This window comes from Notamacropus eugenii, chromosome 5 (assembly GCF_028372415.1).
Source record: "Notamacropus eugenii isolate mMacEug1 chromosome 5, mMacEug1.pri_v2, whole genome shotgun sequence".
Taxonomy (NCBI): domain Eukaryota; kingdom Metazoa; phylum Chordata; class Mammalia; order Diprotodontia; family Macropodidae; genus Notamacropus; species Notamacropus eugenii.
Genome location: NC_092876.1, coordinates 95111655 through 95129262, shown reverse-complemented (window position 1 = coordinate 95129262; position 17608 = coordinate 95111655). Strand labels below are relative to the sequence as shown.

The window sequence follows — 17608 nt, the reverse complement described above, 5'->3', positions numbered from 1 at the left end:
TCAAGGCACAGCAACATGTACAGCTACAGACTTAATGGGCTGATAAATGAATGAATTGCTGGTGGTTTAAAACTATCTAGTTGAGACTATGTCTAGATTTTAAGAGAAGCAAAAACTGAGAGAAGGACGTCCAGATTATAGAATACAAAACCTTACTATCTCACTCCACAATTTGTTCTAGATATTTGGTGCTAATCATGATGTTGATGCAGTGGTAATGATTGACGTGGTGATAATGATGATGATGAAGAAGACAATGAAGATAGTAATGATGGAAGATGAGGTGGTGATCATGATAATGATTAATGATCATTTCCATTTGGATGATAACTGACACTTCAATGAGCATAGACAAGACCACTTTTTTGAGATTTATTTTCTTGAGCTGTTTAATTGAATTATTGTCATCATCATTATCACCACCACCACCATCATTGTAGTCATCATCATTATTCTATCATCTTTCCCTAGACTGAATCAAAGATGATAATAAATAGGAACAAGTATAAAGTCCTTGACTCAGGTTAAAAAAAATTAACTGCTCGAGTTTGGGTTGAAGAAAATACAGACACATATGATTTCCTGTGAAAAAGAAGTTGGGTCTTAATACACTGAAAGCTCAGTATTAATGGACTTCAGGATCAATATTATTTCTTTGAAGTGTTTGACCCTGTAGATAACAAAAATTGGATAGTCTTGTTTTTCTGGCTAATCTCACCTTGCTTAGCTTCTACTATGTGGTTTTTTCAAGATTGTTCTCATGTTTGTCAGCAATATGGCTAGAGATTACGGTGATGCTGGAAGTGGTTACCTAGTTAACTCAATAGTTTGGCAAGTGAACTGTTGGCATATGAGTGATATTTCATTACCATAGCATGCAGAGCTGTAGGGCTATGCTACCAAGGCTTCCATCCCATCATACAAAAGGCCTCTTTTGAAAGGTCATATGTAAAAGTTCTATTGTCCAAATAGGGATATTGGACCTACTTTTCCTGATGTAGGTGGAACTCATGGTAAAAGTAGAAATAGTTCCACAGACTCATGGAGCAAAGTTAGTATATGATATAACTAGAGCTATAGCTCACTCTCTTAATATCACATCAGACCTCCTTCTAATGTGGCAAATTGTGATTATGCTCTATATTACTGCCACCTGTTATTTTTCAATATAAATTAGCTTTTATTCTCCTAGCTAAGATAAAGGCCTTTTTTTCATTAAGACATTGAGAAGTGCAGTTCCTGTGATAAAGGAAAGTAGTTCCCTTTTGGGAAGCAATCATCAAGTCTGAAGCAGAATTCCTTGATATATCTTTGTAATGATTACAAAAATAATAATAACTCCCATGCATTCCCGGTGTGATGAAGCTAAGGGTATCAAACAACATAGCTTCAAGGTTGTTGTGCTTGTCTTTCATTCTCGAAGAGGACCTGACATCAAGATGATGACATGACTTGCAGGTAACTTTGATTTGAGTGAGGGGCAGCTGTGCAAGGTCACCAACCTCACTTTCTTCTTCTCAAGTGAAAGTAGGGAAGCCAAAGTGAGTGACAAAAGAAATAATGAAAAAGATCCTCTCTTTTATTTGAAAACCACAAAAACGTCAAATTATTAAGCGGAAAAAGGCTGAATACAAGCCTAGCACACAAGCAGGTAAACCAATAGAGAAGGTCCTGAAAAGAGAAAAAATGAGTAAAACTGCCATCAAAGTATATTAAGGAAATATAGAATGTAAAGGAAAATGAACCATTATTGCCTGATGAAAGATAAAATGCTGTGGACTTCCCAGAGATCGAGGAACCAGGCTAAACATTTCCAGTACATTAAAAAGGAAAAATGAAATTCAAAAAATAAATAATTATAAATGTATATAGGTCAGATATTAGTTACCAGTGCGAAATTTGAAAATAATTATCAAGAAACGAAAACTTAATACATGATGAGAAATACATTCATAGAGTTAGAAGCTATGAGAAAGAATAAGAGATTTAGAACCTACAAATACAGAATTAAAGGAAAGCAGAAGAGAAGGAAAAAGAATATTGTTCAAGAAACACGAATTTTCTACAAATACAAACTGACAGGATGATCAGAAGTAACTTAAGTATGATAGGTTTCCCCAAAGAACATGACAAATCAAAAAACTGAATATCACCTGCAGGAAATAACTCACTAAAATTGTTTTGAATACAGAAAAATTAATATGACTATTTCATAGTTGTGAGAAACTGGAGAAGAGGATGGAATAGTAGATCCATAGAGGCAAAACAACTCGTTTCAACCCAAAGTAACACATCCTGCATATAATAAACAAAACTATTCATATCTGATGATGGCATGATGATTTAGGAAATTCTAGAAGAATTGTAAAAAAACTATCTGAGACAATAGCTTTCATAAAATAACATGATACAAAGTAAACCACTAAAGTCAACAGCATATCTGTAGAGTATAACAAAATTCAGGAGGAAGTATGAGTAAGGGAAGTTCTATTCAAAATATCTAGAAAATATATAAATGACCTTTAAGTCAATCTACAAAGGCATATTCAAAACTTGTATAGATACAATTGCAAAACATAAAGACAGCAAAGAATTACTTAAATATCTGGAGAGATGCATATGCTCATGACCTGGACCAAGCTAACAATAAAAATCATGATAATTTATAGAATTAATGTTTTGTCAATAAACCCTTGCCAATAGCCTTTGTAGACTTTGAAAAATATATTTCAAAGAACAAAAGTTTAAAGGAAACTATTTTTTGAGAAGTAGGAATGACAAGGGAATAGTAATTCCAAATATCAAATCATATTTATAATATTCCTTTGTAAGGAGTGATCATCTAATCTATTTTGTGCTAGTTTAAAAGAAAAAAAAGCAGATTGAGAAGAAGATAAGGAAGAAAAGATAAGGCAGAAAGGTAAACTATTGAACTCATTTGTTGCATAAACCTAATTGTTCAGTAATTCTAGAACATTAATTACTTGGGTAATAAATTCTTATTTGACAAGAAATACTGGGAAAATTGAAGATCCATTTGATAGAAATGAGGTTTAGAATAGCATCCCACCCCATATAGCACAGTAAGCTCAAAATGGATATGCGAATTAAATATAAAAGGTCACAGTATAAAATGATTAGATGAAAATAAGATCAAGTATTTTTTCATAAACAATGACTAGGGAGGGGTGAATCCTTTTTTAAAATTTATTTTTATTCTTTAATAACAAGTTTTTAAAAATTATTATTTCATTCCCTTTACCTTCTCTACCTCCACCCTCAGCTGAGCAAATTTAGGAAAGAAGGAAGAAGGGAAGACTATAATTGCCTCAGAAGTAGGTATTCTTTACTTGATTTTTCTTGAGTATACAGTTAGGTGAAATTCTTTTAAAGAATCATGGATTTCATTAAGGAGTCTGCATTGTTGAAATCAAAACAGTTTCCTTTGCCAATACGAGTATCTACGGGATCTCATAATGTTTAGGAAATCACTATTTGGCGTGGATTCTATGCTGGATTACCTTCATCATAGTAGCAAATGTTCATTCTCTCTTTGTATGTCACTCAATAATATTGGTTAGAATAATGGTTTTATATCCATTGTTGTATCTTTCAAGGAATCGTAATTTTTTTGGTTTCATTTTGTTTTGTTTTTGAGACTGGATCTCCCTTTGTTATCCAAGCTGGAAGTACAAAAGCCACTGATAGGTCCACTTCCAATGCTGATTGGCAGAAAACTTTCAACCTACTTAGTTTTTCCGGTCTGGGTCACTTTGTCTCTCTTTAGGTAGTCCTGTTGCCTTCCATTCCTGGGGGCACACAATATTGCTGTCAGACTTTAGCCCCACTGCATCTCAGAACTCTCAAACTCAAAATGATCCAGTTTACCCTGGGAGCACTGCAAATTTTTAGCACCATCTGCTTTTCTATTAATCTACCACCAGTACTGAAGAAAAGGAATTGCATAGAAAGGAAAGGCATTTTGTATTTCTATTTCATAAGTTACCAAGGTCAAATAATACATCACCATTTGGACAGCTAACTGGTAATTAACCCTCCATTCTTTTGTTTTAAAATTAATTAATTAGTTTTCATTTTTTTACAATCACTTCCATATATCTTAGATTTTCCCCCCTCCCTCCAACCCTTCCTTCCTGAGACGGCATGCAATCTTATATAGGTTCTACACACACATTCTTATTAAATACATTTTCACCTTAGTCATGTTCATAGAAGAATTACAATCAATGAGAGAAACCATGAAAACAAAACAAAATATAACACAAGAGAAAATGATCTGCTTCATTCTGCTATCCAATTCCATAGTTCTTTCTCTGGATGTGGAAGACATTTTGCCTCAAGAGCCCATTGGGAATTTTTTTAGGTCCTTGCATTGCTGTGAAGGACTAAGTCTATGAGAAAAATTCCTCACACACTGTGGTTGTTGCTGTATACAAAGTTCTCCTGGTTCTACTCCTTTTGCTCAGCATCAGTTCATACAGGTTTTTCTAGGCCTCTCTGAAGTCTTCCTGTTCATCATTTCTTATAGCAATACTATTCCATTACATTCATATACCACAACTTGTTCAGCCATTTCTCAATTGATGGGCATCCCCTTGATTTCCAGTTCTTGGTCACCACAAAGAGAGCTGCTATAAATATTTTTGTACGTGTGGGACCCTTTCCCATTTTTATGATCTCTTTGGGATACAGTACTAGAAGCAATATTGCTGAGTCAAAGGGTGTGCACATAGTATACCTTTGGTCCAAATTGCTCTCCAAAGAATGATTGGATCACCTCACAGCTCAGTTCTTTATATATTTTAGAAATGAGACCTTTATCACAGACACTAGTAAAAATTCTTTCCCAGTTTTCTGCTTCCCTCCTAATCTTGGTTGCATTGGGATTGTTTGTGCAAAAACTTTTCAATTTAATGTAATCAAAATTATCCATTTTTCTCTTCATAATATTCTCTCATTCTTGTTTGGTCATAAATTTCTCCATTCTCCATAAATCTGACAAATACACTACTCCTTGCTCCCCTAATTTGTTTATAGTATCAGTCTTTATACCTGAATCATGTTTTCATTTGGACTTTATTCTTGGGGATGGTGTCAGGCATTGGTCTATGCCCAGTTTCCACCACATTGTTATCAAGTTTTCCCAACAATTTTGTCAGACAGTGAGTTTTCATCCCAGGAGCTGGAATCCTTTGGTTTATCAAACTTTAAATTGCTATATTTATTGACTACGGTGTCTTGAGTACCTAACTATTCCATTGGTCTACCCCTCTGTTTCTTAGGCAGTACCAAGAGGTTTTGATGATTGCTGCTTTATAATACAATTTGAGATTTGGTAGAGCTAGGCTGCCTCACCTACCATTTCTTTTCACTAGTTCCCTTGATATTCTGAAACTTTTGTTCTTCCAGTTGAATTTTGATATTATTTTTCTAGCTTTAGAAAATAATTTTCTGGCTGTTTGACTGGTACGGAACTCAATAGGTAAATTAATTAAGTTGGGTTTTCATTTTTATTATATTAGCTTGGCCTACCAATGAGCAACTGATGTTTTTCTACTTGTTTAGATCTGACTTTATTTGTGCAAAAAGTGTTTTGTAATTGTATTCATATAGTCCCTGGGTTTGTTTTGGCAGGTAGACTCCCAAATACCTTATGGTGTCTACCATGGCTTAAACGGAATTTCTCTTTCTATCTCTTGCTGTTGAGTTTTGTTAGTAATATATGGAAATGCAGATGATTTATGTGGGTTTATTTAGTAACCTGCAACTTTGCTAAAGTTGTTTATTATTTCCGGTAGTTTTTTTACTTGATTCTCTGGGATTCTCTAAGCATATCATCATATTATCGTCAAAGACTGATAACTTAGTTTCTTCTTTCCCTGTTCCTATTCCTTTAGTTTCTTTTTCTTATTGCTACAGCTAACATTTCTAGTACCATATTGAATAATGGTGGTGATAATGGACATCCTTGTTTCACCCCTGATCTTATTGGAAATGCATCCAGCTTATCTCCATTACATATAATGCTTGCTGATGGTTTTAGGTAGATGCTGCTTATTATTTTATGGAAGTCTCAATTTATTCTTATACTTTCCAGTGTTTTCAATAGGAATGGGCATTGTATTTTGTCAAAGGCTTTTTTTGCATCTGTTGAGATAATAATACGGTTTCTGTAAGTTTTGTGGTTGGTATGATCAGTAATGCTGATAGTTTTCCTAATTTTGAACCATCCCTGCATTCCTGGCATAAATTCTACTTGATCATAATTTATTATTGTCAAGATAAGGTGTTGTATTTTTTTTTGCTAATATCTTATTTAAAATTTTCACATCTATGTTCATTAGAAAAATTGTTCTATAATTTTCTTTCTCTTTTTTGACTCTTCCTGGTTTAGATATCAGAACCATATTTGTATCATAAAAATAATTTGGTAGGACTTCTTCACCAATTTTCCCAAATAGTCTATATGGTATTGGAATTAACTGTTCTTTAAATGTTTGATACAATTCACTTGTAAATCCATCTGGTCCTGGAGATTTTTGCCTGAGTACTTCATTGATGACTTGTTCAATTTCTTTTTCTGAGATGAGATTATTGAAGTATTCAACTTCCTCTTCAGCTAATCTGGGCAATTTATATTTTTAAAAATATTCATCCATGTTATTTAGATTGTCAAATTTACGGGCATACAATTGGGCAAAGTAATTTCTAATTTTTGTTTTAATTTCCTCCTCATTGGAGGTGAGTTCACCCCTTAACTTTCCATTCTTAACTACAGTAATTGTGAAAAAGCAGATACAGTCCATTGTTGAGAACATACTTGATTAATATGATAGAAACTGACAGAGCTTGCATCCTTCTGGCATAACCTTTAAGGACCCAGAGTCAACTCCACACAAAACAAAGCCAAAACCTAAGGACATATTTAATTCAAACATAGAAATTTAGCAGTAATTTTATAAAATATGTAGGATTCTTAGAAGTATTATGGCCAATAATTCATCAAATATTTATTAACACATACACTTTTCTTTCTTAGCCAGCCTGTGACTTTAGTTTTAATTTATCTTTCTACTCATTTTCCTTAATTTGATCTCAAAAACTGTCCAAGGAATTTACTTTTAACTTATAGCTTTGGTTAATTTCCTCTTTTTAAATGAGAGTCCTGACTCTTATCTGTATCCATAGTACAGACCTTCAGCTCCACTGAGGTCAGACAAAGAAAAGAAACTTTGACCACTAGAAGTATGAGAAAAGAAGAATTAGGGAATAATTTTTATTGAAATTCTCTGACAGGAGGAAATTTTGATGTCTCCTTGTTCAAAATTGCCCACTTTAAAGAGGAGGGTATGGTCCTGGAGAATCCAACAAGAATTGAATCATCCCATGCCATCCTGGAAAATCCTAGCTTCTCTCCCATGGGAGTTCTGCTGAGAATTATTCATTCTACCTTAAAATTCTTTCCCATTTATTCCACTACTCTGATATACTGCCGTCTCCGGGCTAAGGACATCACATTTCACCTGTATCTCATTCCCAGTGACTGTACAATAAAGAAGGTAAGATTAAGTTGTTCTAAGTATAATAAACAAAAAGTATTTACAGCATAAAGCTGACAAGCCCATCCTCACCTTACAACTCCCAGTTTGACATCAGTTCTATGGTGAAGGCCATTGGCATATATAGAAAGTAATTGTGGCCTTCCAGAGTGCTCTTCTGGGACAAATTGGGATTTCTCAGGTTGAAATTTTTTCTTTCCCTTTCTTCAGGCTATAGATGAGGAAGAAACAAAGTTCCGCTTTTTACGCTTGCATAAGCCATCTCCGGTAGCCCCACTTTACATTGGCTCTCGTTTCATAGTATCTGGATCAAAACACTTGGAAATAATGCCTGCAGTAAGTGATACTGGTTGATCACATCCTGTGGTAAAAGCACTTCTTTTTAATTCAAACAATTTTAGCAAATTCAGCAAATCTCAGCAAAATCCTCTGGCTCAGTATGCAAAACTGTCCTGATTCCTAAATTATTTAGTGATAAATAGCTTACTTTTATTAAGTAGCTTTATGTAGGGGTTTGTTACTTTAAAATAACTCTGAAGTAAATATCTATTTCATTTTTTTAATGTAGTCCCTTATTTTAAGGGTATGACTTTGTCTCTTTTCTGAGAACCTGTTATGTATACACACTATTGGTGTTTCTTCCCTCCAGGAACTAGAACTTTGCTATAGGAGTGCAGGGGAGTGTCAGGTTTTTTCTGAGATTTATTCCGACGGTGTGAAGGAGAATATCAGTTTGGATTTGAGACAGCCAGATGGGACACTGGTGTGGGAGACACTGGTAAGATCAGGTAAGATACTCAGTGATGAATGAGTAAGACACTGAAGCTTTCAAGCAAGAATGCCTTTGTATGTGCGTGTGTGTGTGTGTGTGTGTGTGTGTGTGTGTGTGTGTGTGTGTAGATGTCTGCATAAGCATAGGTATCTGTGCATTATCACTTAGGAATCTCCTCAGCTCCTACAGACTTAATTATGATCTGTCTGTTAATGGTTTTAGAATCTGTTTTTCCTATCCTAACCCCACTGTTGACTTCCAGTTTCATATGGCCAACTGCCAACTGTCTACTTCAGACTGAACGTCTGATAGACATTTTAAACTCAGCATGCCCAAAACTGAACTGATTATCTTTCCCCCTAAATATCCCTTACTTCCAAACTTCTCTCTTAGTGTTGAGGCAACACCCTCCTTTCAGACCCTGAGGCTCCTGACCTAGATGTCATTCTCAGCATCCTTCCCCCCATATCCAATCTGCTGCCAAGGCCTATTGATTTCACCTTTGTGACTCCTCTTAGATATATCCCCTTCTCTCCCCTGATATTACCACCTCTCTACTTGGAGTACTGCAAAAGCCTGCTGGTAGGTCTGCCTGCTTTGTCTCTTCTTCTCCAATCCATCCTCCATTCAGCCACTAAAGTGATTTTCCTAAGGCTGATATCTGATCACCTCACCTTCCTGACTCAATGAACTCCTCTGGCTCCCTATTTCATCCAGGATCAAATACAACATCCACTAACATTTAAAGCCCTTCATAATCTAACCAATGCCACTTCCCCTCCCTTGCTCTTCACAAAGTTTTTCCAATCTTCTTATACTTTATTCTTTGTCATGTATTCCTTAATCTGGTTACACAGGCATCTTGGTGTGATTTTTTTTAACAAAATCTTCCCTTAATTAGCTCTGGGCATTTTCTTTGACTATGATTTGTGCCTAGAATGCTGTCCCTCCTCATTTCTGTCTCCTGGCTTCTCTAGTTCTTCCAAGTTCCAAATAAAGCCCCATTTTCTACAGGAAAACTTTTACAGTCTCTTAATTCTAATACCTTCCATCTGTAGATTATTTCTTATTTATCCTATATATAGCATGTTTGTATATAGCTGTTTGCTGGTTGTTTCCTCCATTAGATTAGGAGCTACTTGAGGGGAAGAGAGTATCTTTTGCTTCTTTTTTATATTCTTGGTGCTTAGCACAGTGTTTCACATAGTAGGTGCTTAAGAAATATATAGTGACTGACTACAAGAAAAGAAGGGGAGGTGTGCAATCACTGAAAGTAAATGGTCCCATCTTTACTGATCATTAACTTGGGAATGGATTTTACTATCTGAAGAATGGTTCTGGTGTTTCTTGTGCAGTCCATTCTCATTCTTTAAGGTCAGAAGAATTATCAAGCAGGAAAATAGCCTCACCTTACCTCTCATAGTAAGATACAGGGAACATCAAATTAATTTTAACATGACTAATGTATATGCATCATGGTGCTTCCCTGAGTGTTACTGAGAGCACCAAACAAGAGGTAAAATCTTTTACTCTAGAAATATTTTCTTGCTTTATGAGGCCCATGATCAAAAACATAGTTCATGAAACTTGGGGTCCTAGCTACCATGGCATTTACTTTTTATTTAATCTTTAGTATTATTCACTGTAAGGTGAGAATGACAGAAGAAAGTTTCATTCCCACCCTCAGGTGACCTCTGACTGCTTTCATTTGGGCCTTTTCTCCTTTCCCCACTCTTCCAGGACCATTGTAGAGTCAGAACATCACCTTCCCATGCTAAGCATAAGGGCCCTGGGAGTATCAGATGTCAATCAAAAATCTGATTTCCACCTTATTACCCTTTTCTCTCTCCCAGGAGATCTTGAACTTGCACTTGCTTGTGCCCCGGGCTCTTCATCTCCTACAGGTTTGTAATATCCTCAGCATTATAGGCACCCACATGTGAATCTTTTTGGGCAACAATTTGAGTGTTGAGGGTTTGGGAAAAAGATGGGTTGTCCAGAGAAGTTACAATGTGTGACCAAAGGCACAATCACAGACCCAGTGTCAAAAAGTTTTAGGGAAAATTTCAGCTTCTTAAAATTGTAGTTGGACTTTTGTGGTAATATTATATGTATATATATATATATATATATATATATCCCAAGCATCCAGAAAGATACCATGTGATTTAATAATGCCAATTTCCTGGGTCCAGAGTGATGCAGAAGGGAATGCACTGGCAGGCCATGTCTCTCTGACTAGGGTGATTGGGGTTGGGGCAGAATTCAGATTGGGGCACATCACAGTGAAAAGGCCTGGTGGTCTTCACAGATTGTGTAGATGTTCACATTCTAAGTAGACTGTACAAAAATTGTGCTAAGGCCTGAATGCACACAAGCCTTAAGAATAGTGATTGTTCCTGGTGGTGAGTAGAATGGACGAAGAAACTGGAGATAGGGAGCCTAGGTTTTAAAGTTAATGGAAATAAAAGGCAGGAGGGCATGGTAGTGACTAGAACTATTTATTACTACATTATTTCTACCTCTCTGCCAGCACCAGAAGCTCCATCAGTCTTTCCCTTATTCTTTTCTTCAAGGATGTCACTTGATTGACCAGCACAGGGAACAGATAATTTCTCGGGTAACATCAGTGGACGCGATCCTCGACAGACTTTATAACAAACCCCTTAGTAATGAGGAGTATGAGACCATACGGGCAGAGAAAACTAATCTCGGGAAAATGAGACAACTGTTTAGTTTTAGCACATCTTGGGACAGGAACTACAAAGACTACTTTTATGAGGCCCTAAAAGAGACACATCCTCACCTAATGAGTGAAATACAAAATACTTAAAAGGCATCAGTGAGAAAGCCAATGGAGGCTAATAACATTGCAACTTCTCCTTACAAGATAAATTAGGCTAATGTTCAGTCACTAAACAGCACTTGATGAAAATGTTTACAAAGTTCAAAAACTGACTAGAGTGCAAGATGGTGGTGATGTTGAAGTTAAATTAGAAACATCAATATTTTCATATTTTAAATAATCTTTCAAATTTTTCTGTAAGTTTGTAGCATTTATCTTTCTAAGGTTGTTAAAGCTTAAAACTGCACTAAAACTTTTGGGACATACTGTATATAAAGTAGATGCAAGGCAGCTTTGTAGAGGAATTCACTAGTAGTTGGGGAAGCATGAACATCCTATACAGAATGTGGTTAATGAGTGAATTCTTAAAGGTGAGAAGAGTCAACAATTCAGGCATGGGCAGGGCAGCAAGTGTGAAGATATGCAGACAAAAGGTTTCATGTTTAGGGGAATATCATATAGGCCAGCAGAGGTGAACTTTAATGTGGAAGGGAGCAATATGTAAGAAGATTGGAAAGGTAGGATATAGCCAGGTTGTGAAGACCTTTAAATGCCAAACTGAGGATTTTATATTTGATCCTACAGGTAATAGGGATCTACTGGAATTTAAGTAGAGAGATTATGTGGTCAAAGCTACAATTTATGAAAATCATTTGGCTGCTGCAAGAAGAATGAAGTGGACTGGGGAGATTAAACAGGACGATTAGGAGACTGTGAGAAAGCCAGGTGACAGGTGGCAAGGGCTTTAACTAGAGTGATAGCTGAGTAGAGTGAAGGGGACATACGTGAGAGATTTTATAGGGATAGAAATGAAATTTGGAAATTTACTGGACATATACAGAGAGAATGAGGAGCCAGGAATGAAACTAAGGTTAAGAAACTGGGCAACTGGAAGGATGGTCATGTCCTCACTAGTAATAAAAAGTTTATTAGAAGCTGGAATTTGAGAAGGGGAGGGGAGAGATAATGAATTCTGGATTGGACATGCTGAGTTTGAAATGTGTAGAGGAGAGCTAATTCAAAATGCAAATTAAAGAGCAGTTGATGAAAGAATTTAGTTCCATAGAATGCCTGGTCATATGACCAACGAGATGGAGGACTAGACATTTTCTGATTCCTGTGACATCTTAAGCTTCTCCAAAAGAGAAAGTATATACCAAATTAAAGCAAATTCATCAGTCTCCACGGTCTAGGACGCTCAAAACCCAAAAGAAGGCTAAGAAAAAGGAAACTATGAACTGATGTCTTCCCTGATCTCAGGAACATCTTCTCCCCATTATCTACTACTTGTGGTGAGCTGTACTAGTCAGTCCAAAAGTCTGGCCCACAAAATTTCAATAAAAGCCAACTGCCTACTCTTACCTCCCTCCCTGTTCCATATGCCATAGAGAAATGAGCCCCAGACTGCAGAAGTTTGCCTTGATGACCACTGTCTTGATAGCTTTCTTTGCTAAAAACATTTTTTTTTTCCAAAGAGTGGCGAAATAGAGGGTAAAGGATAGGACACATCTCTAGATTTGAAAAAGAACTCAACTCCATGCTTTTTCCCTCCTTCCTCCTAAAGTCTGAAGGACCCAAACTCCAGATGACAGAAATAATTCCGGCTACAGTGATGTCAGTCTGGTAGTGCTCAGGGCTGCCAGGCTAGAGAAATAAGGAACAGAAAGAAAGGGAAATGAGGGAAGGGCACAGTACTGGGAGGAGGGAGCTTAATGTACTAGGCAAAGCCTGGTCTTTCAAAAATTAGTTGGGTCAAAGATGTAGGCTGGTGAACTGTGATTGCCCAGTGTGGGAGGAGGCTGAGAAGTTTGAAACACATCCCTCAAGGAAATCGCCATTGGAGGGAGAGTGTCAGAAAAGGAGCAAAAGGGAAAAATAAGGATGGAGGGAGGGAACATTACCAAAGCACTCAAGAGATAACAAAATCTCAAAGCCTTTACTATAAATAACTAGATCAGCAAAGAAAACAGAGAAGGAAATTTGCCCTTCAGATCAACAAACAAAGTTTAAATATCTATGAGTAAGTATGTAAAACAAAAGCAAACTAACATAACATTTGATGAGGGAAATGATCTTGTGAAGTTTGGAGGAATATGGAACCACAACAATTTGTCCCTGAATGATTTAAAAGAAAACTTAGAAGTAGAAAAAAAGAGAAAGAGAAGAGAACAGATGTCCATCAATTTGAAGAATGACTAAAGAAATTGTGGTACATGCATATAATGGAAGGTTATTAAGCTTTAAAAAATTTATGAACATGATGTATGTAAAAGAAGTATGTGAACTGCTATTGCAAAGTGAAGTCAGCAGAGCCAGAAAAGCAATATAAGTTAAATCCACAATAACATAAATGGAAAGACCCTCTGCCACAAAATAACAGAGATGATATTGTGGAATTATAAAATACCAGCTTGATCAAAATAATATGAGCACATTTCCACTTCCCTGCTTTGCAGAGGTTGAGATAAACAGATGTGGAACATTGAACATAAATTTTTCTTATATGTATTCATTGATTTTTTAATTTTTTCTCTTCCTTTTAAAAAATATTACAAGGAATGGCTCAAGTTGATAGGGGGAAAACTCAGGGGGAATGTGGGCAATAAAAAAGACAAGACTAATAAAATATTTTGAAAATTCATGAATTCTTTCTCCTTTCACAGCTTTATCTTCTGAATGCTCTACCCTTTCCCAAGACAAGACCATAGTTGCTTGGAAGGGAATGATTTCTAGACTAGTACCAGTTCTCAGTGAGATAAGGTTAACTCTGCTTAAACACCATTTTTTTTTAAATTTTGTATTTTGAACACTTTTATTTGTCTGACAGTCTTGGATCACCCAGTTCTCACTTGGGACCTGTTATTTAAGTCTTTCCTAGAAGACTGACTATTCTGATAAAGAATTCATAGATTACAGAATGACAAGGTTTTTGACTTGGGAAACATCTTTCTAGGTTGTCTAGTCCAATCCACACCAAAAGAGAATCCCCTTGTAGAGTTTGAATTGGGGAAAAGCCCTAAAATACAGTAATAAATGAAAAGCCATAAAACTTAAACTCCATGGAAATTGGAAGTCTAAACATGGTGACTTGTTTAGAAATCATAACTTAGACACTGCATCAAAACTTAAGATGGTATGACCTATGAAAGCCATAATAATATTGTGACCTATATTTGGCCAGTACATGATCCATACACAAACTTATTTGGGGGCACAATGTTGACTTAACTCTCAAGCTCATCATGAAACAAAAGACCAACGTTATCCACCAATCATTGGTCATGCATTTTCTAGCTCCTCCTGCTTTTGTTTTCTATAATTATGATGGAGATTTGGGATCCTTGAGTGGGGATCCACAAAACTGGCAGTCACCCCAGATGGCCCCTATTTGTAAGTATTCATAATGATTGATTGAACTACTACCTATAATCAGTATGGAGATTCTTGGCCTCTTCCTTTGGTGCTAAAAAGTATACCCCACATTTATTGGGAGGTACAGGGCTGCCCAGCCAGGGGAATTTTAGACCTCACACACCTCTACACTATACCCAAGTGGTCATTTCTTGATATTATGTGTATACTAAGAGAGGTCATACGTATCCATCAATTATCCCATGTTCTCATTATTTTTATACATGTTGTCACCTGTCTTTTCCTTCCTACTATTGTACCCTGAAGGTCTATTCAAAATACAAAACTAAAAACTAAAAAAAAACAAACCCAAAACAACCTAGAAGTAATTTATCCGTTCTATGATTGGAGAATAAACAAACTGATTTACCAAGATAAAGGAATGTGGATGTACAACTAGGAATATATGATTTTTTTTTTAATTTGGGAGATTTATAATGAAATAAAATTAGATTGTATATGTTAACAAATATTATATCATCCAAAAAATGCACAAAAGAAAATTGAAAAAAGAGTAAAATTTCTTTGCTGCCATCATGTGAAAGTAAATGTATACATACTTTATTTAGCATAATATAAATAAAGGACATTATTTTTAAAAATGTACTTACTTATGTCCTTTTTGGAATTAGAATGTTCATTTTAATCAGTTATTAAATTAAGAATGAAAAAGAAAACTAAATGTGAATTTATTTTGTGACTTAAAAATTCTATTGTTTTGCTAAAATAATCAATTTAAAAAAAGAAAACATCAGGCACACTTGCTTCAGACTCATTCAACTTTTCTTAATGGTGTATAAGGTGTTTTACAATGAAGAATATGATAGAAGAAAGTAGCAACTAGTAATTACCCTGTAATCTTGACAGTCTGGTGTTTAGCAAAAGATTACTTTTTGTGAAGCTTTTCCCACATTTTCACTTGAAATTAACCTTAAGCATAACATTTAGAGCAAAACTGCTCCCATGGTGAATATAACTCAGAACCTCTTTCTTCCCATTAATTTGTTGATGTTTCTCACATAAAATTTATAATCTTACTTACCAGTATAAATTATTTGAAGTGTAGCAAGAAGTCCTCTGACAGCTTAAGTATACTCAAAGGGCATTCTACATGTTAAGTATCATGGTCAGTGATGAGGATACAAATAAAAAAGAAAAAGGAAAGTATCCTTGTCTTCAAAGAGCATATATTCTAGAGTGGATGGGATTGAAGTGGCTGAAACATTTGTGTTCATTACTTTTATATCATTTCCTTCCATTATGAAGTCTCTGATTATAAATCAAGAATATTAAATTGCTAAAGTCTTTTCTACATTCATTACGCAGGTTTTCTCTCTGGTATGAATTTTCTTATGTATCAGCAAACTTTTACTGAGGTCAAAAGCTTTTTACTTGTATTACAATTAAAAGTATCTTTCTTATATGAATTCTCTCTTATCAGTAAAGATTTCCCATCTCAAAGAAGGTTCTCACATATTTTACTACATTCAAAGGATTTCTCTCTACTAAGAATTTTCTCTCATGTTTCTTTAAAATTCCTCTCCCTTCAAAGAATTTTTCGACATTTATTACATTCAAAAGGTTTCACTCCAATATGAATAGTCTAGTGATCAGTAAGAAGCATCTTCTGGCTGAAGCTCTTCCCACATTTACTACATTCAAAGGATTTCATTCCAGTATAAATTCTGATGTCCCCTTTCACTGAAGACTTTTCCACAGTCTTTATATCCAAAGAGTTTTTCTCCAGTATGAGTTCTCCAATGGATTATCAAAGCTCCACTTCCACTAAAACCTTTTGCACATTCATTACATACAAAGGGTTTCTCCAATATGAGTTTTCTTATTGTGTTGCCAAATTTCCTGTGACAAACGACTTTCCCACATTCATTGCTTTCAAAGGGTTTCACTCCAGCATGAGTTCTCTGGCATCTAATAAGGCTTTGCCTGGAGCACAGTATTTTGATGCATTCATTACATTTAAGAGTTTTCTCTCCACTACAAATTCTCTCATATAAAGTGCTGGATTTTCTCTCAGAGACTTTGTGACACATCTTGTATTCATATAACTTTCTTCCACAATATAATCTGTGAAGTTTTTTTCCTGAGCAGTATCTGAAGGACTTCACTGGAACAAAGACCAATCCCAGACTAAAACTACTTCCAAATGAATTTTGTTGAGGTACACTCACTTTACTAAGAGTTGTTCCATGAATGATGACTGCAGTTGTATACTGTCTCTCCTAGCTGCCCTGCTGTTTCTGTAAAATGACACACTATAACACAGATTTTCCCATCTTAAGATTCTAGGGAAAATTCACTGGTACTCTTTCTTAGGTGGTAGTATGAAGTAAATACCCTATATTAAACTCCAGTTTTTATTTTCAATCCAACTGCCTCCATTAAGAGAATCTAAACTTTTTTATTAAAGGTCACTAACAACTCTACCCTACGAAAGGACAAAAGAAACTGCTTCATATCTAGTTCTATCTTTTATCTCCTCCATAAAGTAGAATGATAGTTAATTTGAATATAGAGGATACGTTCATCAGAATTAAAGTCAAAGAAAGGAGAAGAGATAGAAACAAGAAAATGTAATTGCCCAAGACAAATCAAATTATATCTCAGGTCATGAAATAGTCATTAAAGCAATACACGCAATGACAAGCAGGATTTCCTTCTAGAGGACCAAATGGTTGTTTGGTTGTTATTCTTTGCTCTTAGAGATGACCAAAATGACATCACTATGCTAGAGTCAAGTTACAGTGTGTCCAACTGTGACTGATCAGACAGATACAAGCTTAAAATGTTCTACTACAGCTCGAGCACAAATAGTCCATGTGAACCTTTGGGGTGGATTCACTAAATTTGTGCATCTCAGGTCTCTTTAGAGCTACTTCAGTTCTGCTTTGCTCATGGAGCATGGCACCTTCTCTGATGTTGGCACACTATGTGGAAAATCAGAGGAAGAGAAAAACCTAGACAATTACTTAATTGGCAAAT

General features: G+C 35.6%; 1 protein-coding gene across 4 annotated transcripts in view; it reads left to right on the top strand.

Annotated features, from left to right (window-relative positions):
* The window catches only part of LOC140504868 (NACHT, LRR and PYD domains-containing protein 12-like), a 138919-nt gene that overhangs the window by 88214 nt on the left and 33097 nt on the right, over positions 1 to 17608 (top strand). For 2 of the 4 annotated variants that reach the window (XR_011967257.1, XM_072610233.1), the window contains exons 16-19: positions 7318 to 7580; positions 7791 to 7916; positions 8230 to 8368; positions 10206 to 10256. Coding sequence is in view for 2 of the 4 variants with exons in the window: in XM_072610233.1 (XP_072466334.1) it covers positions 7318 to 7580; positions 7791 to 7916; positions 8230 to 8368; positions 10206 to 10256 (579 nt within the window). In the remaining 2 variants the exon portion in view is untranslated. Of the gene's footprint in view, positions 1 to 7317; positions 7581 to 7790; positions 7917 to 8229; positions 8369 to 10205; positions 10257 to 10928; positions 13982 to 17608 lie in introns of those variants that run through there. The other 2 variants (XM_072610232.1, XR_011967258.1) reach the window with 2 other exon arrangements.